General features: G+C 44.0%; 1 protein-coding gene across 2 annotated transcripts; it reads right to left on the minus strand.

Annotated features, from left to right (window-relative positions):
* Positions 1–3864: 3864 nt before the first annotated feature.
* Positions 3865–22609, minus strand: LONRF3 (LON peptidase N-terminal domain and ring finger 3). 2 transcript variants are annotated; one of them, XM_004940846.4, is made up of 12 exons: positions 21870–22609; positions 20963–21081; positions 20277–20399; positions 18111–18266; positions 16589–16832; positions 15854–15944; positions 12791–12905; positions 12264–12385; positions 11593–11751; positions 10396–10558; positions 9765–9914; positions 3865–9080 (listed from the first exon to the last, which is right to left on the minus strand). In XM_004940846.4, the coding sequence occupies exons 1-12, from the start codon at positions 22438–22440 to the stop codon at positions 8922–8924; spliced, it is 2172 nt and encodes a 723-aa protein (XP_004940903.1). In that variant the 5' UTR covers positions 22441–22609; the 3' UTR covers positions 3865–8921. The 2 variants fall into 2 exon arrangements, with proteins under 2 accessions (XP_004940903.1, XP_025005648.1); XM_025149880.3 differs by lacking the exon at positions 18111–18266.
* Between the last annotated feature and the right edge of the window lie 1389 nt (positions 22610–23998).

Consider the following 23998-nt stretch of genomic DNA (forward strand, 5'->3'; position numbering starts at 1 on the left):
GAGGTCACTGGTTGAGAGGTCTGAAAAGAAGGCGCTTCCGTTCTTCTAACACATCTGTTCTTCCCATGCTGAGAAATGCTGGGCATATGAGGAGCACTGAGACTGCTTATGACAACATCAGCTTCCTACAGAGCAACTAATATTTAACAGTGGAGCGTAGCATCACCTCTGCTCTTGGGGAATGAGTCATTTTGCTTACTAATTCCCTTGCTTTCGTCTCTCCCTCCTGTTCTTTCCCCCATTGCTTTATAACCAGACTTATTTGGAACCCTTATAAGACAAACACCGTTTCTCCTTGGCGGGAAGGAAATAAAACAGCATACTTAACATGGTTATATAACACACTGCTACTCATGCCTAAAATGAGGTCATTTTGATTAATATATTTATCTAGCGTGCAGCTGTAACAGGAGATATAATTGTGGTTAAAAGCAGAGTTTTATTTAGTCTCTTTGCAGTGCAGGATTCACTTTTTGTAACTAATATCCCCAGACTCGAAGGGAGCTATTTGTTAGTTAATGTGCTAATTGGTGCCCCTGGGCCATATCCTAGCCCTCCAAACCTTGAAAAATCTTCATGGTGCAGAAAGACAACTTCCTTTCTCTCTTCTTTTCTCTCTAAGAAACAATGTAAGAATTCCTCACTCATTATATTTAGTGATATATAATCCAGTAAAGTATATAAAAGCAGGAAAGAAAATGTGGAAGAAATGAAGGTGCTGTGAGCTGTCAGGGATGTAGAGGAGTTCAGTTTAGTGTGACAAAAATGGTGCACATAAAATGTGAGATTCCCTAAGGGCGATGGTGTTGCTGGATGATGGATAGAGTAAAAAGAGCAGAGGGGAGCGATGAAGGTAGTGACGTGGTCTGGGAGAAAAGCTGAGCAGCATGGTGCCAGTGGCTCTAGCAGCATCGATGGGAATCGCAGAGCTGGTAGGATTTGCTTTTGGAACACAAGCAGATGTATTTTTCTTCAGGGATGTGAATTGCCATTCTTCAAAGTTGTGACGCATCCGGTTCTATTTCGGTTTGATGACTCCTAACCAGACACATTAGGAGCTGCTGCTCAGAAGCCAGCATTAAAAACACTGTGTTTTTCTCTTCCCTTCTTTCTGGCAAAAAACTCATTATTCAAGTGCTTTCTCTAACCTCTAGTTACCCTGGTTGCATAACTGGAAAGCAGCATCCCACCATGCACTTCTGCGACCCAGTTGTGCCTTTCCAGGAGTGACTTTATGAGTTATGAAAGGTGTGTCTGCCAAATTGCTACAGAAACATTTACTCTACTGACCCTGATTTCCCACATATTAAATAGCCGGCGTTCACTCAGGAGTGAAAAACAGCATCAAGCATAAAGAAAATGAATTCAGCTCTGTTGAAAATGCTTCTGTATATTCTTTAGCCTTGGTGGAGCTTGGGCTTCTCATTGATTAAAAAAAAAAAAAAAGTACTTGTAGAAACTGTTTTTAAATCATGAATGCTTCACTAAACCTTCAAAACAAATTTCAGATGGTACGTTCAGTACTAATAGTCACAGCGCAAATCATTGAGTCATCCATGGAAGAGACTGAATGCTAATTGCTTTGTTGAACAAGCTTACAGTCTAAATGGTGATGTTCTGAATTCAGATTTTCTAGACTGTCTGCAGACCTGCTAAAATCCTTTCACATTGTTGTGCCACCTATTACCACATCCTATGCGTGCTAAAGCCTCCATGCAGATGAAGCTCAACTTCTCACCAAACACATAGAGAAAACCATTTATTACTAGTATTACTTTTACAAAATCTTCCTGCAGCTCATAGAAATGACAAAAAAAAAAAAAAGCCGCTTTTTTTTTTTCCTTTTTCATCATATAATACAGCATAAGTCAGTTATATAAATAAAGTCACTTACATAAATAGCTTAATTCTCCTTTCACTTATAGCATTACAAGTCAAGAGCAGATCTACTGCGAGAGAAGATGCCGTGCTGGCACAAAGCTGCTAGTGACGGCACGCTCTCTCAGGCTGTCAGCTTTGCTTTAACAACCTGAAAGCTGTCCATGAGAAGAGGTAAACCATTCAGTGTGTGGCAGCTGAGGGCTATGCATGACAAACCCTGCTCTTCGATGGTGCTCTGGTTCTCAGGTTGCCTCTGTGTGTTCATTTTTGGCATCAGTATAGAGCTTTGCTGAGCAGCTAGTTATAATACAGCTGGGGAAGAAGGCCTGGTCACATTACTACCCACTAGGAAGAACTATTTCATCTGTTCTGTTGTGTGATTTCTGGAGTTCTAAGTGGCAGCTGATAGAAAATTTACTCAGTTTGAAAGCAACACGGATTGAAGAACGACAGTGACAACAAAGCCTAGCCCCACAGTCCCTTACAAACTAAGTTTCTACTCTCCCTCTGCACACGTGGCCAAGATGGCGGCAGGCAGCACGCCTCACATTTGAAGACAGAAATGTTGCAGCACTTTAACTCAGTCCTATGGAGAACCACAGCACACTGATAGATGTCCCAGGACTTTGTGACATTTCATTAAGAGAACAGCACGTTACAGCTTGATGCCTGAGTGCTCAAAGTGGTGGCAAAACAGCCAGGCACTGCTGTGGGCCAAGCCCTGATCACAGCCCAGCCACAATGGCTGCAGCATTAAGAACCACATGGGGCAGTGAAGGCTGACAGGAGGCAGTCAGCAGTCCTTTCCCAGGAACTGCTTTACACCATAGAGATTGTTTGCCATTTTGATGATCATTTTAAAGTGAGACATTAAGTAATTGACTTCAGACTACTTCATGAGTCTGTTGAATAAATCTCTTTTAAAGTGTGCTGAACAAATAGAGTTGGGAAATACATTTGCTACCCTAGATTTGTTTTATTTACTTATTTATTTTCTGCTTTAAACTACAACTAAAAACCATTCTTAATTAAGGCTTTCAGAATTAAAACAGAACTGAAAGGAATAATTTACCTGCCGTGTTCGCAAGCAAAGCTTCAGCTTTGGCAGTTTCCTGATGGAAAAGCACTTCAACCAAAATACTTCCCAGCTCAGATTCAAATATTTGTTATAGAAAACCACAGCCCTGACATAATTAGCTGTTGCCTTACTAAATTCAGCCTTCAGGCTGTGCCCTGGATTCTAAAATAAATGCAGGACCTGAGCAAGCTTACATAAGAGAGCAGTGAGGTGATCTCTGGTGCCATAGGTGACAGGATTGGAGCAGCAGAGCACAGCCATGGCACGCAGCTTGCTTTGGCAACTAGGTAAAGGAGCAGCCCGTACATATCTCTAAAAGCTAAACTTTGGTGACTCTTCCACATTTTCAGTAGGATAAACCATGGAGCTGTTCTCTCAGTCTTGGGGTTTATGAATATAAGTCCTCTTTTTCAGCTTTTTCTGCAAGCTGTGGACTTCAAAAGTGCTATGCAGCTTCTAGCTGAGGGGTTCTTACTAAATATCATGCTTACATGGGTCCACAGGCATAGCTTAACAAGCAGCTAGGGCTCACTTTTCCTGGCCGAGGCTGCACATGGAAGGCAGCCTAGCTATTGTTTTTAATCACAGAAACAGAGGCAACTCACTAAAGCAAACAGCACAGGAGGCACTGAAGCACACAGCGCTGGAAGCTAGGCTCTCAGCACTTCCCATTGCCCTTTCTCTTCTACAGCAAAAAAGGAAAGTGCTCTGGGGGGTCCCTTACAAAGGCTGAGTTTTGGGCAACCGCCTTCCTTCCTGTGGGTTCCTTCCTTCACATCGGATTGTGCTGCGTGGCTGCAGAACCTAGGATTTGTTCTTTGTTCCTTTTTCTAAACCACCTAAAAAAGCAGCTCGCGTGCCACAGAGGTTCACACCTGATGTTCTTTGTTATGCAAGCCAAGGAGTAAAGAACACAAAAATTTTAATTAGCAAACAATGCTTCACACAGACTTTGTTGGTACAACATAATTGTAAGTACATCTACAAACAAATACAGGATCTTTGGACTATGAATTTTTTTAAAAAATATTTTATATGACAATGTGAACAAATCTGGAAAAAAACCAAAGTACTTCAACCTTACGTCGAGGTAGCTGAACAGAGCTCTGTTCAGTGGTATGAGTTTCATTTCAAGTTCGTTACAGTGCACAAAAATGTTTTACAAACAAATGGAATATACAGGTCCACAAAGAGCTTTTTATTTAGAATGGCTTGAGAGATATATTTCTGGCACTCTTATAACCACATAGCTTGATGGAACTAAATTGGATGAATATATGGTGCCAAATTAAGACATCTTATACAGATAGTCTGATCCTCCCCATTTTTTGTACTTCTCCATCCCCCACTGGGGAATTACAGAAGCTAGTACATTGGTTTTGCTACACTTCTGCTCTGTAAACCTTTGTTCTGCAAATTTAAAGATCGAAAGGTGCATATGCTTATATTTATAAAATATATGGCTGTGACTCTCTTAAAAAGCTCAAGAATGGCAATAACAGAATACAGGCACTTCTATGTGAGGGTAACTTTAGACCTTAGCAAACTCCACCCTTAGTAAGCAATTCGCATGACACTTGGATGAGTAAGTCAACATAATATATCCATTTTTTTAATTGTTATTATTTTTAAAGTATTACCCATCATTTTAATCCTGACAAAGAAGATGCATTCTTGTACCCAAACCATATTTATTTAACAGAGCATCTCAGAACAGTGACTTGGCTGAACTACCACCTTGCTGTAGCTCCAAAAGACTTTCAGCTGCTTTGGACTAAGCCCTAGACCACCAAATCTTAAGGATGTGCTGCACCACTTACAAGTCAGGCTGCGAAGCTGACAATATGAGCTCAGCCTATTTTACTATCACCTAATGTAGGGCTCAGGGGACAGGAAAGCACTGCCCTAAGTGCCTACAGTTTCAGTGGGACTGGTATGCATAAGAAAACTGCAATGAATTTATCTTTTAAAAGTAAGCATTGTGTTTCAGTACAACTCCTGTCTGTCACTAATTTAAACACCAGCAAAACTTCAGGGCCAAGCAGGATTCATCAAAAGACTGTCTAAATAAAGTATGTCATAAAGCTCTTTCTTCACAGTGCAGGTGAAACCAGACCTGCTGCATCCAAATCTCAATGAGTTTATTTTAATTAAAATAAAGTTTGGGTGAGGAAATCTGTGGTTCAGGTGTTCTGCTCACAAGCAGCCGCACAGGAGAGAAGCACAGGTCAGCCATGCAGTGTGACAGCTTGTCTCTTATTGCTAACACTTATGGAAAAGAAGAGATCAGCACTTAAAAAAATTGAAAAAAAGAGTACTATACAACTAACACTGTTCTAGCATCAACTGGAACTACAACCATCTATTAGATTTTATCACACCAATTTATAATTTAATTATTAATACTACTAAACTGCATTCTACAGCTGCATCTGAGCTTGCCATCAAATTGCACAATTTAACTTGATAATCCAGCTGTGCCTCAGGTTTACTGTCAAAGCTCTCCATGCCAAGATAACAGCTGTTCTCACAGAAACCACACCTACACAAGGCAATGTAAGTCAACATTACTATAGAAGTCTGTCTATAAGTGGAAATTAGTGTAATTTCCTCCAGAAAACTCATCTGTTTAATTAGAAGATAAATACATGCAGAAAAAAATTGGAAAGGTGATACAGCCAGCCTTTGCTATTTGATGTATTTTGTTAAATATTTCATCTACAGAAGTGTGAAGAGATTTCAAATGAATAAAGTATATCTCACAAATGCAAGCCTAACAGTTTCAGGAACTGCCTGGATGGCTCACCACCATATCCAGCAGGAGACCAGCACTTGCTTGGATCATTCTATTATTGGATTTACTCTCCATTACAGAAAAAAAAGGGGACTGATCACGTTTCCATAAAAATTGAATAATTTCTGATTTTAGTAATCCAAACTCAATGATTTAGGGTCAAAGGAAATGACCTTCCCTGAAAGTAGTAGTATGAAGCCTATGCATTACTTATGGCTTCACAACAAAAGAGTAATCACTACTACTAGCCACAGAAGAAATGTAAATCCAAGAAGTACTTTTTCCTCCTTTTTTTTTTTTAAATAAATAAAAGCAAGAGTGGTTGAAATAAAACTAGTGCCTAGAACGCATTGAAGCATCAATAAAATACCAGCCCCAGTTAGATGTGATCAATGCAGTTTCTATAATTAAAGTGAAGGTGTTTGAGTCTGCTCAGTAGTTTATTTATGCCTGTAATAAATGTTGCATTTACAACTCTGTGCCAATTAATGCAACTGAAATCACCCATAGCATGGCATAACTAGAAGTTGTGTTGGTAAAGGTCACTACTGAAACCACTACATTAATTCACTGAAGGCTAAGGCTACTCCTTGTACAGCTTTTACTGGGCAGGCTTGTATTCTCAGAAACTTGTTTCAGAATCTTCTCTCTATGAAAGAATGCATGAACTACCAATTAACCTAGGATATATGGCCACAGAGCAGTCCCAGATTGAACTTCCTGATGGAGTCAATTTGTGTGTACACAGGTCTGTGTGTATGGTCACCTGCATGCAGTGTAGGCAGTAGTTCACGTTTCCAAGTCACACCAAATGTGCTGGGGGTTCACAACACAGTGCATGTATACGCAGATTTCTGCTTAGGAAATTCTGCAGCTTTACTCAAGTCTAATAAAGAAAGACAATGTTCACTTATAGAATTGAGGATTCTTTCCATGGCAATTTCTGAATTAACAAAATAATGAGTATGCAGAAGACATGCAGGAAAAGAACAGCAAGATCAATGAGAAAACAGTATGAAATAGGTATCTGAGGTCCTTTTCCTCACAGATACAAGGAATTAAGTGCTAACTTTCTATAGGAGCAATGTAGACTCCTTATATTATGCATAATACATAATGGTTTAAGGAAGAATTGCATTTAATGCAGTTTCACTTCCAAACAAGTAGGAACTGCTTTTGACTTATGAAGACAAATGTCATAGCAGGTCTCAGCCACCATACAGTTGTTGTTCAGAGCACGTATTCTATATATTGTTCATAGAGAAACATGGAAAGCACCACCTACACAAGATGCCAGGAGTGCAGCAATCTAGCAGTATGGAAACAAGCTGTAGCATTTCTAGAGCAGCTAAATGCAAACACAGGATACATATTCCATTTGCATAACAAAGCTGAAATGTGTTTGTCTTCCAATCTTTCTTTGGTACCCTTATGGGAAAGTCCTATAAAATTTAACAAGAGGGAGAATAAAATATATTATGGAAACCTGACAGTACAGAAATTACTCTCAATGTATATTCCTGATGAAAGAATGATGGTGGGGAAAGAAAACACACGAAAAACCGACATTAAATTCTACTGCATTGTTCCATAAAGGCATGGAATGGGCAATGGTGCTATCCTGGGTAAAAACAACAACAAAAATTGTAGCATTCCACAACAGTTTTTTTTTTTTTTTTTTTTTCTTCCCTCACATTGAAATTAATGAAAGTCAAAGTTGGCCCCATGGAAGACCACCTCCAGAAAATGGTAGACAGAAAGCGATAAAAAGAGCAAAAGAATCCAACAGCTTGTTGATTTAAACAAAGCAAAAAAAAAAAGTTAATGCTATTCTCATTTTTGCCTTGTTTTTTTTTACCCGCCTCATTAGCCAGAAGCGGTCATCCAAAAATTCACTTGTTTTCCTTAGGAGTTAACTACTATCAGCAACACTACCCCATCTCTGCTTATAGAAGCATAGCAGCTGGGCAGAGATTCGAAGCTAACAGAAACCTGAAGATTGGGGTAAAATAAATAGCATTTATTACAACATATTCCTTCTCATGTGGTACAAACTGTCCTGTTAGTCCTGCAGCTGAAAATAACCCTCCCTCCACCCACATACACACACTCCAAAACCAAATCCCGGACACTCCGGAAGTGAAGCTAATCTCAACAGCAATCAGAGTTGATATAAAAAAATCATTTTAAAAAAAACCCGTCCATCTACAATGAAACACCAATACTTCCAGTTTTGTTTTTAGGAGGGTGAGCCTTCTGTCAGCAAATCCCCACTGGCATCAACTGATCCATGGCTTGACTTCACCAAGCACTTTGACACCTGCGCTCACAGTTACGGATGCGCTTGGCTGCACTGCGCTATCAGAGCCCTAGTTACAAGCAGAGAGTTCAAGATCCAACAACTGTGCATGAGCTCTCAGTCTGTGTATTCAAAGACATCACGGCAGGCTGTTTCAGGAGGAAAAAAACCTTCTTAGGCTACAGTAGGACTGGGGACAAATAGAAAAACATTCAAAGTATTTGAACAGAAATAGCTGAAAAAGATCAAAGCAGTTTTTTGTGCACTGCTAGAATCATCACTTTTCCCCCCAGTTGTACATACAGGATAAAAACACTATAAATAGAGCAGCTCACTGTCCTATAGAGGATGAACACATAAATAACACATTTTGAAACAAAAAAAAATCATAGTGCAAAAATAAATTATCAAACGGAAGTCGTGAACATTGTTATACACAATGCTATATAAAACCTGAACCATTTGGAAAAGATCACGCAGTTCATTGAAATAATGCATAAACATTATTAATTCTGCTTCACATTAAACTGCACAGTTCACCCCTTACCCACTACAAAAAAAAATAAATTAAAAAAACCTCTTAAGCTTTTTAAAAGGTTTATGGCAAACAAGATCACTTTTTGTTCTATCACATTTGTTATTAATTTAGCAGTGCAGTAATTGAATAATCATCTCAGAAACTGAGTTCCAAATGGAAACTATTAAAGTAACCATAAACATCCCTTGCTCCTTTTAACTTGTTTTCTTTGAAATTCAGGCTGGAAACATTCTGACACAAATCTGTAAGACATTATTGCAGTTAGATGAAGTTACAAGAGACACTCTACAGTCAAGTACTGCGGGAGACTTCACAGCTCTCCTTCTCACCATCACCGTGATCTTGTACGAGACATGAATGTAAGGACACGTCTGATGCCATTCAAGCGGTCTTTGAGGGATTTCATGGCAAGGAAAGGAAGCTGGGCTCTGTTCTCAAGTGGAAGGACAGCTAGGACCCACCAGCACCAGGCTGGCCCGTTAGGGTTAGCCTGCAGTAAGGGGAAAGAAGCAGAAGTTGGAATACAAGTACATGGTTAGGGCTTAGCTTTGCAGATTTGCTTTGAAAACACACCATCTTGAGAGAAGACTAGCAAGAAAGGTATCTTATTGCTACCCTAATGGCTTTTGACTACAGCTTGGCCTGAAACAAGAACTACAGCCAAGCTGTACTTTTTTTTTTTAAAGCAAAAGTTCGTAAGTTGGGCTTTCTACACTTTTTTCTCTAATTTATTACTGATCCAGTTCTTTGGGATACCTACATTCCTTCTTTGTACTTTACGCTTGTTTCATATTTAATTTCTGTTGTTACATTCTGTCCTTTCAGGATCCCTGTAATTTGCAGTTCTTGAGCCAGAGTAATGAGTTTCCTTCCCTATTTTCTTTTACTCATTTAATTGGGGAAGTAGAGTAGGCAAAAAGGCGTTTACATTTACATCTCCTGGGATTCATTGTGTGGGTTAAGTATTCTCAGGAAGTTACCAACATTAAAGTATGAGCTTTCCGTTCACGATAGTGCTACTACTGGTGCACGGCAACATAACCCAGATACTTTGCTTATGCAGGATAAATGATGAGCATTCTTATTTTCCTCACAGAAGACAATGCTTCCCAGCTTATCAGCTATTCTTTCTACCTCTGTCTCTGAAGTTACATAAGCTACGGATTCTGGATACCTGTGGGTCAGGATCCTTAGCTGGCATTGGACCAAAGTGACTGAGAATTCTACTCTTCAGTGCTTGCTTGAGTGAATTAAACCACATATATGCCTGATCATAGACAGAATCATGGAGAACAAGTAGCGCAGCATAGTCTTGTCCTTGCACCTGAAATGAGATGGGAAGAAGTTACTGTTACTATGATCTGCCTGCTGGGGAGGGGACAATGTTTGTTTTTAGGGCTTTCTGGGGTGGGGATGGACAAGGAAAAGAGCAAAGAATACCAAGGGAGTTCTAAAACAAATCAGGAATGCTAGCTTTTTTTTTCTTCCCTAAAAACAAACTTATTTATCCATTACTTCCCTTTTCATCTCATGTTCCAAAGCAAAGGCACACATTTGCAGGACAAACACCTCTGGACTGCTATGTGAAACATTTTTTTCATAAACATCATGCAACACAGAACAAAAGATCATGAAAATATAGTTGAAGTTCATTTAGCACCTTCTCTATTACAGAGCTATGACATGTCCCAGCTTTAACCGTGACTAGTTAGTAAATGCCACAGATTGGTTTACTAGAAACTGTTCCACAAATACATGGGCTTAGAATTTCAAATGTCATACAGTTTAAATATTTCTGCATTCACCTTTTGATCCTCGATGTACTCAATATCTGCTGTGTTGTAGCCATCACGTTGGCTGTGCTGTATCACCTTAAATCTCCTCTTGCCAATGCTGTCTACAACAGAGCGACCATCAGCAAAGAATTCAACATTTCTTATCTCCAGAATGCAGCCATAATCTGCAAACCTATTTAAATCAGAATAAAAGCAAGTAAACAAGTCTTACTCTCTTCACCCTTAGTTCCAAAGAACTGCCATACAGCCAGTGCCTACCACAAAGGTATTTACTGGTGTCAGCTCATTTCTATTGTTCATAGTACTGATCTGCAATAGCTTAAATTATTCAACGACTGTTTTCAAAACTAGCAAGAATATTCAGACTGCCTGATCTGATTAACATTAACTACATGCTTTGCAATACAGATCACTTCTTATGAAAGTTACACAGCTTGGAAACATTCTTTTTCCATAACTCCAGCAAGTTCAGACATTTTGTATAGAACATGTGCAATTCACAATATTAGAATTATGGAAGGACTATAAATGCTACAAATAAAAAGCTTCCCTAGGTTCTCAACAGATCTTATTTCATAGGTAGGGATTTTGAGTGTCACACTTTTTATGGTGTATATACCTTGTGGGTACACTCCCTAAAAAAGCAAAGAAAGCTAAACATAGACATTAAGGTCCTAGCTCCTAAGACTGCCTGTAAATGGAATGATGCAAATGCTCAGCTAGCTCTTAGGAAGACACCATTCTACCTCTGCAGCATCCAACATGCTCAGAACGGTAAGCGTATCAAGCTCACAAGACAGGCAAGACAGAAGCGTATCCCAATAGGTTAACCATTTTCCTTATTTTAAAACCACACACCACTGTACTTCGCTGTTGCTTAAATTTGATGGTGTGTGACAAAGCATTACACAGACTCCAAAACAGTGGAAAACACACTTCCTTTCCATGTATTTTAAGAGGTCTGAGGCTCAGCTTAGTGCAAGAACCCACAAGCTTCAAGAATAACAGCAACTGTATTAGGCAGAATCCAACTGCTCAGAAGAGCAACTTCAGCCTTCTCTGCGTCTTTAACTAGTAGAGAAACTTTCTCTACTAGTGAACTATCAGAGATGACCATATCACAAAACCATCTGCACTTCTCTCCAAAAAGCCTTGCTCTAGACTAAGTGGGGTAGACCAGATGGTCCAAGCGTGCTGCTCACTCACCCCTTCACAGGGTCACTAATGCACATCCCAAATTGTTTGGTGCCAGTCTCCATGCACCTTCGAATCATCAGGCGGTAACAGGGCTCAAAGATGTGCAACGGACATGGGACTGTAGGATAAGCCATTGTGCAGACAAATATAGGAACATTCTTATTTAGGCTGTAAGAAAACACAAACCAGATGACATTTTACCAAAATACCAACAAAGTATAAAATATATACATTTCGTGCAAGAATGTTCTTTAGAATTTTCCCTAATCAGTAATTTCCAACACACAGCCTGTGAGACTGCTTCCACCCATTGTCTTTCTCTGTGGCTTTCATGGAGGGCTACAATGAGCAACCACATTGCTTTACAGCTTGTCTAAACAGCAACATCCCAGATTTCTTCTCCTGTTTATTGTTTAGCTCAGTGTGCTCTGAGTAAGCATGAAAATCAGACGATTTCACCAGCACCCCATTCTCTTTAAACCACTGATACCAAGGATGAAGCTCTGTTATCAGCATCTACTAGGTGGCAACCCCACAGGGCAGGGGAGGGATCTGGACCCTGTCAGATCCTTTCCAGCCCAAGCCATCCTGTGATCTGTGTGCGTGTCCTGCAGCAGCAGGAGCCATTTGTTAGCTAACAGCAGTCATATCACAAGATTTTAAGGAAATGGATTACATACTTGGAAAGCTCTGCTATTTCCTCTTCATAAATCTTTCTTCTTTCAGTGAGTTCCTCTGGAAGATATTTAGCTATTAACTCTTCCATTAGTACTGTTTTGCAGTATTTCCTCATAGCCAAGCACTGCAGCAAGAAGCAAACAAAAACCACAGGCAGTTACAGATAGTGCCTAACATTTCAAAGTACACACACAGCACTCATCTGTTAGCTCCATTTTCTTACATCTACAGTACATCAAAACCACCTTCCAAGCATGCACCACCACTGAAGTTGTTATTGAACTACTCCTGATGCTGTGGGCATTGTCTCAGATGACCTGTAGGCAACCTGCCCTCCCTTCTCAGACTTCCCAAATACAGGGAAGATCTGACCAGATGAGACTCAGTCACAGGAATCACAAAGATATTTGAAGCCACCTTTTTCTTAAGTTATGCAAAACCTAATTTGAGTTTGGAGAGTTTCTAAAGGTGCTACTTGATCCTATTCTGTGCTCTTGAATATATGCTGAGAACATCTGTGCTTCATTACCTCCGAGAGCCCTTCTTTGCACAGGGGACATTTGGGGTTGTGATCCAGGCATCTCTCAAGACATTTGAGACAGAAGGTGTGTCCACAAGGCGTAGTGACAGGTTCATAGAAGAGCCTGGATCGGGAAATCCAAAAACAAGAAGACAACAATATCGTGTACCAAAGTAATAGAAAAAGATGATACAAAAAAAAAGTTGCATTTATCTACTAACTTAGCTACTGACTGCTCCAGAGATAAAGTTGTTCCTTGTTTTTCATTTCTTCATTCAACTCTTGTCTTTATTCAGCTTACAGCATTTGTTATTGCTTCCTAATGTGAAAGGCAGCCTCTGAGCTCAAATTTCAGTGCATGTGATGTCTGCAGCTTCAGACAGGTCCAGGCTTCATTTTATTCAACACAAATGATGAACAGAAAATGAAGCCAGACCATCCAATCTTTTTCTAATGAAATTGAGCAACTCTTACACAACTAGTAGTGTAAAACCCACGTGAGTACCTGGATGTGCAGAGCGAAGCACAAAAGTCATTTTGCAGTAATAGGCAACAAGTGATTACAAAAAAAAAGGATTATTACCAACTCTAACCTGGACTGGGAAAGCAGTTCTGTTGGAATAGATTGTTTTTAACCTTCAAACTGCTTGTCTGGAAAAGCAATTATATTAAGTTCATGTTTCAGCTAGGAAAATATTTCAATCTGTAAGGCCAAGATTTTAAAATAGCTCAGTGTCTAACCTGCTCATCTAAGGTACCTCTGTGACACTTACTTCTACATACAGATTTTTGGCTTATTACAATGATGTGATATTGCAAAGTGAGGTTTCCTTGACAGTAAGTACCTCCAAGAGATGTAAATACTTGTAAGATTTTTTTTTTTAATACAAAACATTTCAAACTAGAAAGGAAATTGGCATATATTTCACAGCATACTGTCTAAGTATTTTAGGGTCTCAAACAGTACTCTTCTCCTAATTTATCAAGTTTAGGAAAACAGCAAACTAAGTTCCATTATACACATGGATGTTATAAATGTATAAACCTACATTTATTAGTACCTTTAACAAGATGACTACTTATATACATAATTGGCTCCTTACAAGACTGCCACAGCCACCTTATTAAATGTCATTAGTTACTGTAAATATTGACATTTAAAACAACAGAACACAAAGAAGCATCCAAAGTGCCACACCTATTACTGCAGTTGGACTGTATGGTTGGAAACCCTCATTAGCTACTTTATGAACAGAAACCTCACTGCATTGTGCTATTGTCTGAACTATAGCAAATGTCAGACTCTGCATTGTTTCAGGGAGCATTGGTTTGCATATGTAATTATTTAGTAGCTGTTACTGGATCTGAAGACGAGAAATTCCTGTTGAGATGCGTGATCCTGCTCTGCCTCCACTGAAGCCACCAGCAGCTTTCTGCTAAACAGCAGGAAATGAGTATCCATTTCTGTGAGCACTGCTTCCTCACTCCTCCCTGTATTGCTTCAAGCATTACTTATTCTCTGCTTGCTGCTGGAGCTGATGTGGATCGATAATGTTTGGGCCGCTTCACCAGACAAGTAGGCTAATAGCAGCTCCCTGTGAGCAGGTCAGTGGGTTACTGGGTAATTAGTACAAAGCATCTCTGCATCCAAATCCCTAAAATACTCTTGAAGAACGCGGCAGGAAATAATTATGGCCTATCTGCATTAATAGCATGACAAAAAAACAGCGACAGACCGTCCTCATTGTTACGGCACTATGGAGCTGCCACCCTCCAGACATCAGCCCGTGTGCACTGTCAGCCACAGACCCAGCGGTCCTCAAGCTCAATGCCTCTAGGAGTGCATGGTAGACTGCCTGTTTCTGATTTAACAGGGGATGAGGAAGTAGGGCTAATTAAATTCATTAAAAGCATCTGAAAAGCATTTTGTGGACATGATCCTAAACATGCACTCATTAAAAGCAGCTCAGACCCATTGTGTGGCTTTCTGCAAGAAGAAAGTTCTGCTCTTAACAGTACCAGTGTTTTGACAGCTGTGTACACTTCTGGAACACATTTCAGCTGCAAGCAGTTGGAGGGAGAGGGGCGCATCTGATTTATCCCAGGCAGAAGCAAGTCTTTGCAGATTTTTCCCTCAAAGATGTTAGTGTTTCAAATAAAAGGAGGCAATCCCCTTCACCATCATACAGCAAAGCACAGCAGAACAACATTTGTCCAGTCACAGCCATTCAGAAAAAAAATCCACAAAGCCACCTGCTATTCAGGTAATATGGTGCAAGATGAACCATATCATTGTGTAGATAAAACTGAGACAAACATGAGTGGCACAATGCAGAAATCAAGACCCTTGTAAAACATCTTCTCTATTTTCTTCTAGAAGTTGGTAACAAAACCCTATTTTTACTTTCGTTTATATAATAAACAAAGCCATCAGTAAAATAGATGACAACTCAGGATTTATGTTTGTTTTTAAATAAAGTCATTGCTGTCCTTAAGGCTAGATCTGTTATTTAACTGAAGGAAGAGATGCAAGACTCAGTAGCAAAGGAATTCTGTAGCAACTGTAGCTACAGCCAGGCAGCCAAGCTACAGTAGCAAAGAAATCTGTTGAGCAACACAGGAAAAACATGCTCTTAAGATGCACCTGTTGTAACAACAAGGATAATATTATATATGCAAGCTTGGTGTGGTTATTCATTAGTTATTTTGTGCACTATATGATATCATACACAGCTCTATAAATTCCAAAGGAGAAACCTGTGGGTATGTGCACAGCACAAGTGGGTGGGTGTGGATAACGGATGGGAAGAGGAAATGTGACACCTCCATTAGCGTGCTCAACTCTCACTGGGACCTCATGTCCTTCCCACTGCCAACCTGGGGCAGCCCAACCATTCACCACAGTGTTCAGAACCAAATGTCAAGAAATACATTAATGGAAAAATAATTCTAATAAAAACCAGTTTCAGATCAGTGGGAAAACTACCTACTAGCCAAGCTAGAAGATATCTAGATTGTAAAAGGGAGGGGTTTTCTACAAGCTCAAGACATCCACGAGGAATTAATGGATACCTCATACACAGGGAGCAATCCAGATCTGATGGATCCACAGATTCAAATGGAGTATGTTGCCCAGTGCTACTTCCCTTAGTATCGACTGTATCTAGCAACAACAATAAGAAAACATATTAACATACGACTGCACACTGCTATGGAAGCATAACCAGCCTGTGCAACAATGAACTGATGTTTAAACATTGACGTGCAAGCCGCTGAACCACTGAGCATCGCTGCAGTATCTCCTACACATAGTATCACATCCAGTTCTGGCACAAGTAAGCCACCTGTCCTTAAGTGCAATGACACTATGCTGATGTACAGAGCATTGAATTTAGTGCTGCATTAACAGCATCAAAACACCCTGTGCCAGAAGTCCAACGGGGGACAAGTTTTTCTGTCACACCACTGTAAATATATCCCACATAATGAAAAAAGGCTGCACCTCAGGTGATCATACGAACAGAACTTATGCTTTTAAACTTTTTTTTTTTTTTAACTGATCCAGAAAGTGGCAAAAGCATGCATGGCATTAACGTTACAAGATCAAGAGTTCTGCCAACAAACAAGCACTGTCTCAGCTCCCCTAGCTGCCTTTATAAACTGACAGTCACTTCTACAAGAAGTGTTCCACATTATGCCCTGATTAAACTAATGAGAAAATATAAAAAAATGAAGTGCAATTTGGATCCATCTCCTAGGCTTTTATGCAAGTGAAGATTCCACCGATGGTACGTCAGTTCCACATACCTTTCTTCAGGAGCTTGCAGGGCACTTCTGCATCCCTTGCCTCCTCCAAGCAGCCCTTCCTTTTCAGGAGGCCACGCTTCTCAGACACAAGGAAGGTAGACTCTGGCACGGAGGTGGGCTTGTTCTCCTCCTCTGAGCAGTCCTTTCTACTCTCTGTGGTTTGCATGGACTTTCTTAAGTTGCCAGAATTAGTTACGTTTGGTTCCTCTTGAACAGGAAAGCCCTTTTTCTGTTCCACATTTACCTGTTCAAAGAAAGCTGATGTTAGAACATCCACCTTCATCCACACGGTAAAGAAAAACATCATGCTGTGGCTCACCAGGAAGGACTTTGTAGCTCAAGAACAGTAGTTTGAGGATTGCTCTGTAGGGGCATGACTTTAATGTCAGATGTATGCAGACAACACCCACCCCCCAGCCCCACTCAGTACTTTCAGCCCTTGTGTGTGGCTTAACTGCCTGCTCTTGGAACTCAATTTAGGCAGAGATCCATCTGAATCTCAGGTTTAATACAGTGCTATCACTTAATCTATACCTTAATAATCTAATCTTAGCAACATGTATTGTTTATACCATGAGGATGGTGCCAACCATCAAAATAATCAGAACTACATGAGTTCTATTTAAAGGAAGCAGCATGATACATCAAATTGACAGCAGGAAAGAAGAGGCACAGAGCTCCCCTCTGTGTGACGCTCTTCTTTCACAGAAGATCAAACAATCATTGCTGCTCCCATTGTGGCACAGAGCAGCCACAGGACATCACCTATCTGCCTGTCACATCCACACCACAGATGAACCCGAAAGCAGATGCTGCGGTAATGTTTAACATGTAGAAGATGAGCAAGCTGTCCCTCAAATGACTGACTTCATGACAGGGTCCTGTGGGGAGGATTTCCTTTCAGAACAGTCCTTCCAGAAGGCACTGCCTATCCTCAGCAAGGCTGAGCAAAACTCACCACTTCTGTTTCCAAGAATCAGTAAAGTTTTCTCCTACGGGTATGGTATAGGCAGATCATTTCCTCATAGTTCAGGTTTTAATGAAGGAAAAGCAGTACCCAAACCCACTAACTTAAACCTTTCCAACAGTTCTCAGCACTCTGGTGTGGGAGCAAACTTGTAGAGCAGTGTAAAATACGTTAGCTAGCTCACAATGGTCTCTCAGTGTATAGAACCTGAACACAGGATGATTTTTTCTTCTGACATATGGTCAGTTACAGTTCAAGCTAAAACCCCAAATTTGGGCATTCTGAGGCCTTGGAGGGCATCCCAACCCACACAGCAGAGGCTCTGTTCTCCTGCCAGCTGCTTGGATGGGCTACAGACAGCTCAATGCCTGCATACATTTTGTAAAGTCAGTTCAAGAGGCTTTAGCAGATCTGCATTGCTTTCTATGTCCTGTAAGGCAGTACATCTGAGAAAGCACATCATCCCATCTCCCAGAGATGAAAAGGAAAGCTTCCCCACGTGAACACAGAACACACAAAAAAAATGAAGAACCACACAGCAGACTCATTCGTTACCTTGAGCAACCTCTGCAGGGCATGGCTGGTGCCTCCAGATCCCACTGAACTTAGGAGGTTCCCCTTTAATCTAGAGTGATGTGACAACAGCTGCAGGATATCGGGTAAGTGTTCCTGAGCATTTCCCGGGATGAGTGAAAACAAACTAAGTAGAAGCTGTGATATAAAACAGAATACTTCACTGCTTAGTTCCTTCCTTGCGACCTCTACATGACAAAGCAAGTAAAGGAGTGGCTGACAAAAATACCCTTCATTTTTAAGAAAAAACCTTTTTAAAGAGCCATTCAGGCAGGGATGAGAGAAAAATGGCAAAGCTGGTGCAGTGCAGGCCCCACAGATTTTGGGAGCTCATTAAGACCACAAATCACGGATCACCCTCCAGTTACACGCACACCTTCGTTCTCTGGCTCAGAGCTCATCAGAAGTCCCCAACAAGTTGTTTCTGGTTTTAATTTCTTTTTTTTTATGCACATCAGAAACTTTCAATGGCTTTTACGGAGCACAGGAAGCACTCATCTCACAGGCTTCACCCACATGCGCTTATGTAGTTCCAATACATCAAGTTGGAACTATTGCTAATTCGTTTATACGAGAGTATAAAAAAAAACACGGGCAGCAGAAAAATGCCATTCCTTCGCTCGCTATCAGAAAACGGGTGAACTTGCACTGAGCAGCAGCTTGCTGCCACTTGCAGGCACATTTCCAGCAATCATAAACCAGACTATGGGAAATTCCCACACTTCAAGAAACGGGTTTCAAAATAGTGCTGAAGTGATCCTGTCGCAGTCTGAGGAAGCTGCAGGACAGCTCCGATCCCACACCATGGACAGGCAGCTAGCAGGGGGCAGAACATCACAGCTGCACCCAAAGAATTTGGTAAAAAGCAGTATGTCATTGTTATGCAAACAGCCTTGGAAACAGCCCAGGAAGACATTGCATCATGGATGAACTCTGTGTCAGATGAGCGAACAAGTCATTCTGTCGGCCGTAATCAGACGTGATCCCCACTGCTTGAAATCGGGTGTCTCAGACAAAGCTGTTTGGGGTCTGAATTTAGAAGCATATCCAATCATATGCTCTTCCTGCTCTAGTGCACAGCAACTCTCCCAGCATGACTATGAAAACAAATCATGATACAATGACAGTGAAACTCTGCATGGAACACTGCAGGGAAAAGTCCTATCAAACCCCAAAACCAAAACGTGACCAAATAAAATCAGAGGAAATAGATCCCCACGTAGAGTGAGATAAAAAGCCTGGCTGCACTATGGCCATCCAGGTTATAAAACTAGTTACTTTCATGAGCAGTGCTTCACTGCAGGAGTGCCACAGTGCTTTCAGAGCATTCCAAGTCACTGCGCTCCAACCCCAAAGCTGGGTGCGGTTCCGTGAAAGAGCGTGCAGTGCAATGAAACCAGAACGATTATGTTTTTATTATCACAAGCTATCACTGCTGTGGTGCGAAGCCTTTCGGCTGAAACAGCAAAAGAGATCGACTGTCAAAACACCCATTCACGGTAACTGTGGTATTACTTAAGAGGTGGACAACACGGTACCAGCACGTTGTACAAAACCCCTTTAAGAACACAAACAACTCTGGCTGCAACTGAAAAAGGGCTTGCTGCAGATCTGCTTTGCTGGTTTTAGTATTATTAGCAGCAACCCTTACAAATTATTTTAAAGCAGCTCTTTGCTGAGTGCTTCTCTCCCTGACTCGGTCATAGCACAGCTGGGTCAAGAGCATGCTGGGTGCTGCACGTTGGCTCAGCATCCCAGCCCCATGCAATGCTCCATACCAGCTCCCTCTTGCTCACTGGCAACAGGGTGCCAAGCCATGAAACATGAGAAATTTGACAACAGGGAATCACAGAAGTCTGTGGGTGGTGATTATTAGCAATTCTCTTTTACTTAAAGTTTACTGGTGCTAACACTGTAACTGTTTCTACACAGTATCCACCTGCTTAGTGCCTGCACTCTTGCTACCTCCCTGTCTTCAAGAAAGGGGCAGACATCACTCCAAGCCTGAGCAGCTGCCAGGACCACTCCCCCTCCCCCCCCCCCGACTCTCTGCAGTAATGAATGAGGGGAGAGGAAGGAGAAACACTCTTACCCTCTCTATGATAGGTCACTGAGAACAATGCAGTTTGGATGATTTGGGGACCATACCTTCTGAGCCTCAGACTTGGCCGTCTTGTTCCCCATGTCCAGAGCAAGGCAGAACAGAAACTCTCTTAAAGCTTCTTCTGTTTTCCCTAGATTAGCCAATGCCTGGCCTTTCCTTAAGTGACCCTGCAATGCAACACAGCCATCGTTACAGCCTTTGTTTCTTATGTTGTGAGAACATGCACTAAGAACAAGGTGAAGTGACAGATATTCCAAAGAGAGTCGGGCAGGGAGAGCTCACTGACACTGCCCCTCAGCCTGTGACACCATCAGTGCCCAAGTTTCACAGCACAGTGATGAGAGCCCCTACATCTGAGAGCCCTAGCAGTAGAGCTGATACAAATCCACTCTGGCAGATACACAATGTTCTTGAGCCCAGCTGCTTTTGGACAAATCCGCTCCCTCCACGTTAAGGTCCTAACAAGTGATTACTTTCTTCTATCAAGATAGAAGAACAGCACTCAGCTTTTAGAGACAGTTCACAGACTCAAGATCCCAGTGGGTCACAGACAGCAATGCAAACTCCTCCCGCAGGATTACTGCTTTTCCTTCACCCCACAGAGCTCCAGGACAAAGTGGCCCAGAGTCACAGGAGCCTTCCCAGTCAATCAGCTCTGAGCAAGGAATGGTTTTCTACCCAGAGCAGCACTGAAGTCTGTGAGCACAGCACGCTGGGGCTCAGCACTCACTTTCAGCCAGTAGGGCTGCAGCCTGCATGCTGTCTCAGCATCGTGCAGCGCATCCTCACAAGCTTTCAGAGTCGAGTTAATCTGGGACCGGTTGCTGTATAGTAAGTGGTCATTGGGAGCTGCAGGAAACAGAAAAGTTGGTCGATTAACCCAGTTTAAAAACAGTTATGTAAGCTTAGTCCTTATAATTTTATTTTTAAACATGCTCTGCACCTCCCAAATTGTACCGAAACCCAGTATAAGCAGTCCTGAAATAACTCCGTAGTAAATGAAATACGGAAACCTCTTTTGTGCAACTCCAGCGGAACGGCGGCAGCGCATTATATAACTCCGGCTAAATTGCATAAACGGGCACCGGGCGGGGAGCGACCCGTGCGGGGGGACAGGGCGGGCCCCGGCAGCACGCGGGGACGCCACGACGGCGGCGAATCGGAGTCGCGAAGCCTGAACTACCCAAGTTCACGCGCATGCAGCAGCCGCACGAGAAGCGGCGGCACGCGGCCGTGCGGGGCGGGATCCCGCGGCACCGAGCAGCGGGATGGGACCGCGCCCGAGGCTCCGCGCCGCGCTCCGGCCGCCCCCTATCACGGAGGAGCAACGCGCCGCGAGCCGTCCCCTCCGGTCTCCTCTTCTCCGTCCCGTCCCGTCCCTCTCCCCCATTCCGCGGGCAGCCCGCGGCCCGGTCCCTCAAAGGAGCGCGGCGCGGTGCCGGGGAGCCCCGGGGGCGGCGGCCCCGCTCCCGCCCCGCGGTTACACAACGGCGCCGGGGGGGCGGGGGGCGGCCGGGCCGCGGGCTGCCGCCTTACGCAACCGCCGCTCTCCTGACCCAGTTCCGCTTCGGGCCGGAGCTCCCCCCGCCGCCCGCCCCGGGACCTGGCTCCGGCCGCCGCGGGGACGCGGGCGTTACCTAAGCTGAGCGCCTCGTTGTACTTCTGCAGGGCGGCGTGCAGCTTCTTCTCCTGGTAGAGCAGGTTCCCCTCGTGGCGGAGCTGCGAGGCCCGCACCTGCCGCGGGAACCACTTGCCCAGCAGGTTGCTGAGGATGACGTTGACCCGCGGCAGCCGCCCGCCGCCCTCCTCGCGGCACAGCACGCAACGCGTCGCGGCCGCGCGGTCCCTCTCCAGGCACTTTTTGCAGAAGGTGTGTCCGCAGGGCAGCGAGACGGGCTCGAAGAGAAACCCCTGGCACTTGCGGCAGCGGCAGCCGTCCCAGTCCCGGGGCTGCGGGGCGCCGCTCCCGGCCGGCAGCCCCTCCTTCAGCCGCACGCCCTGCGCCAGGCACTCCACCAGCTTCTCCAGCTGCTCGGCGCGCAGCTGCCGCTGCCGGGACGCCAGCTGGTACAGCGGCAGCGCCTCGTGCAGCCGCCCGCCGAAGGCCAGCGCGTCGGCCCGCCCGAGCAGCGCCTGCCACTCGGGGCCGCGGCTGCCGCTGGCCGCCTCCAAGTTCTGCGCCTGCAGCGGCTCCGGGCGGGAGCCCATGGCGGGCGGCGCCTCTAGCACGAGCGGGAACGCGAGCCGGGCGGGCGGCCGGGGGCGCCGGGGCGCGTAGGCTGTGGCGCCGCGGGCGCGGCGCGGCCCCGCCGGCCCATGCTGCTGCCGCCCCGCGCCGGGAGCGCCCCGGCCCGCCGCCGCTTATATAAAGGCAGGCACGTGACGCGGCGCGGCCGCGCTCATTGGGCAGGTCCCGCAGGTTGTTACAAAACCGCCTGGTTTTGTAACCGCTGCCGACGGCCCGGCCCGCCGAGAGGGGCAGTCCGCTTCGCCCGCGGCCCGTCCGTGTGGCGGGCGTCCTGTCAGCGCCCCGTCGGGCCGTGCTCGGGCACCGCTCCGCGCCTCGCCCCGGATCCGCCCGCGCTCCGCAGGTGCCCCGCGGCGCTGCTGGAGCCGCGGTTCGTCGCTCTCTTAACGAGAATCCTCGTAGCGCTGAAGCTTTCCCACCGTCAGCTCGTCAGAGTCGGAGGGAAGGGGCCTCGGCCGTGTGGCCGCGCAGCGGGCCGTGCTGCAGGGGTGCACCTGTCCGACCGGCCTGCAGACATCCCTGTTCTGAGGCTTTCTGCACCTGCCAAAAATTTGGCTTCCCTCCCTGAGGCTTTTGAATACATATACGTATATCTCTATATACAAAGTTCCCAAGCGAGTCCCTTAAATAAACAAAAGGAAAAGGTTAAGTGAATAACTGCTGGTGTTAGACGACCTTCCCACTACTGGCTCTGCCTGGCCTATTAGCGCAGCCCGGCACCGGGTGGATCCAGGAAAGGGCCACTGAAGAACTCGTAGTTTGGGTGGAGCGACGCTGTGGGACAACGAGGCATTTTCCCCAGCGAGCTGATGCTACCAGCACACAGACAGCCTGTCTTCCAACTTCCATGCGAGAAAGCCTCGTGTTAAAAAAGAACAATAGCCTTAACAAAAGGAAAAACGTTTTCTAGAGGTCGGCAGTTGTCTCTATTGCAAAACGACCGTCTCGGCAGCCCTTCTGTGTGTTATTTTATAACCATTGTCCTGAAAACCACTATGAGTCAAAGCCTATTCAAGCGAGGGAAAGTGACATAACCGCTGGTTACCAGTAGCGATGCGATGACAATCTCTCTATCGGGGATACGCCAACAGTATTTACATAGTTACATAGCAGACACTTAAAGAGATAAGAGCCGTGGTAGAAGGGGAGGTTTGCTAGCTGTGCATGAATTCAGGATAGGGAATGGAAATAGATTATCATAGAAAATGTAATCAGATTTGTGTTCTGAAAGGAAGTTCCACAGCTTCTATTTACAGCACATGAAAAGACACGCAGGGCTGGCTGGCAGTCTGATTGCCCAGCACCGGACTGGCTCTTGGAGAAGCACTGTGCCACGTTCCCCCGGGAGCTCGGTGACACAGCAGGGACACGGCTGAAGCAGTCAGAGGAAGGGGCAGCAGTGGTGCCTGGAAACTGCCATGCGGTGAGAGTTGTCTGCTTCTGAGGGTCACAGAGCCACAGATCTGTATGCAAAGCCCAAGAACAGTGAAGATCTCATTGTGGATGGCCTAAGGGCAA

This window comes from Gallus gallus, chromosome 4 (genome assembly GCF_016699485.2).
Source record: "Gallus gallus isolate bGalGal1 chromosome 4, bGalGal1.mat.broiler.GRCg7b, whole genome shotgun sequence".
Classification (NCBI taxonomy): Eukaryota; Metazoa; Chordata; class Aves; order Galliformes; family Phasianidae; genus Gallus; species Gallus gallus.

Excerpts from the sequence above, each read along its gene's own strand:
- LONRF3 (XM_004940846.4), bottom strand. The coding sequence starts at position 22,440 with ATGGGCTCCCGCCCGGAGCCGCTGCAGGCGCAGAACTTGGAGGCGGCC. Across the intron at positions 15,945-16,588 it reads CTGCAAGCTCCTGAAGAAAG|ATACAGTCGATACTAAGGGA; the intron begins GTATGTGGAACT and ends TGTTGTTGCTAG. Across the intron at positions 12,386-12,790 it reads GCAAAGAAGGGCTCTCGGAG|TGCTTGGCTATGAGGAAATA; the intron begins GTAATGAAGCAC and ends TTCTTGCTGCAG.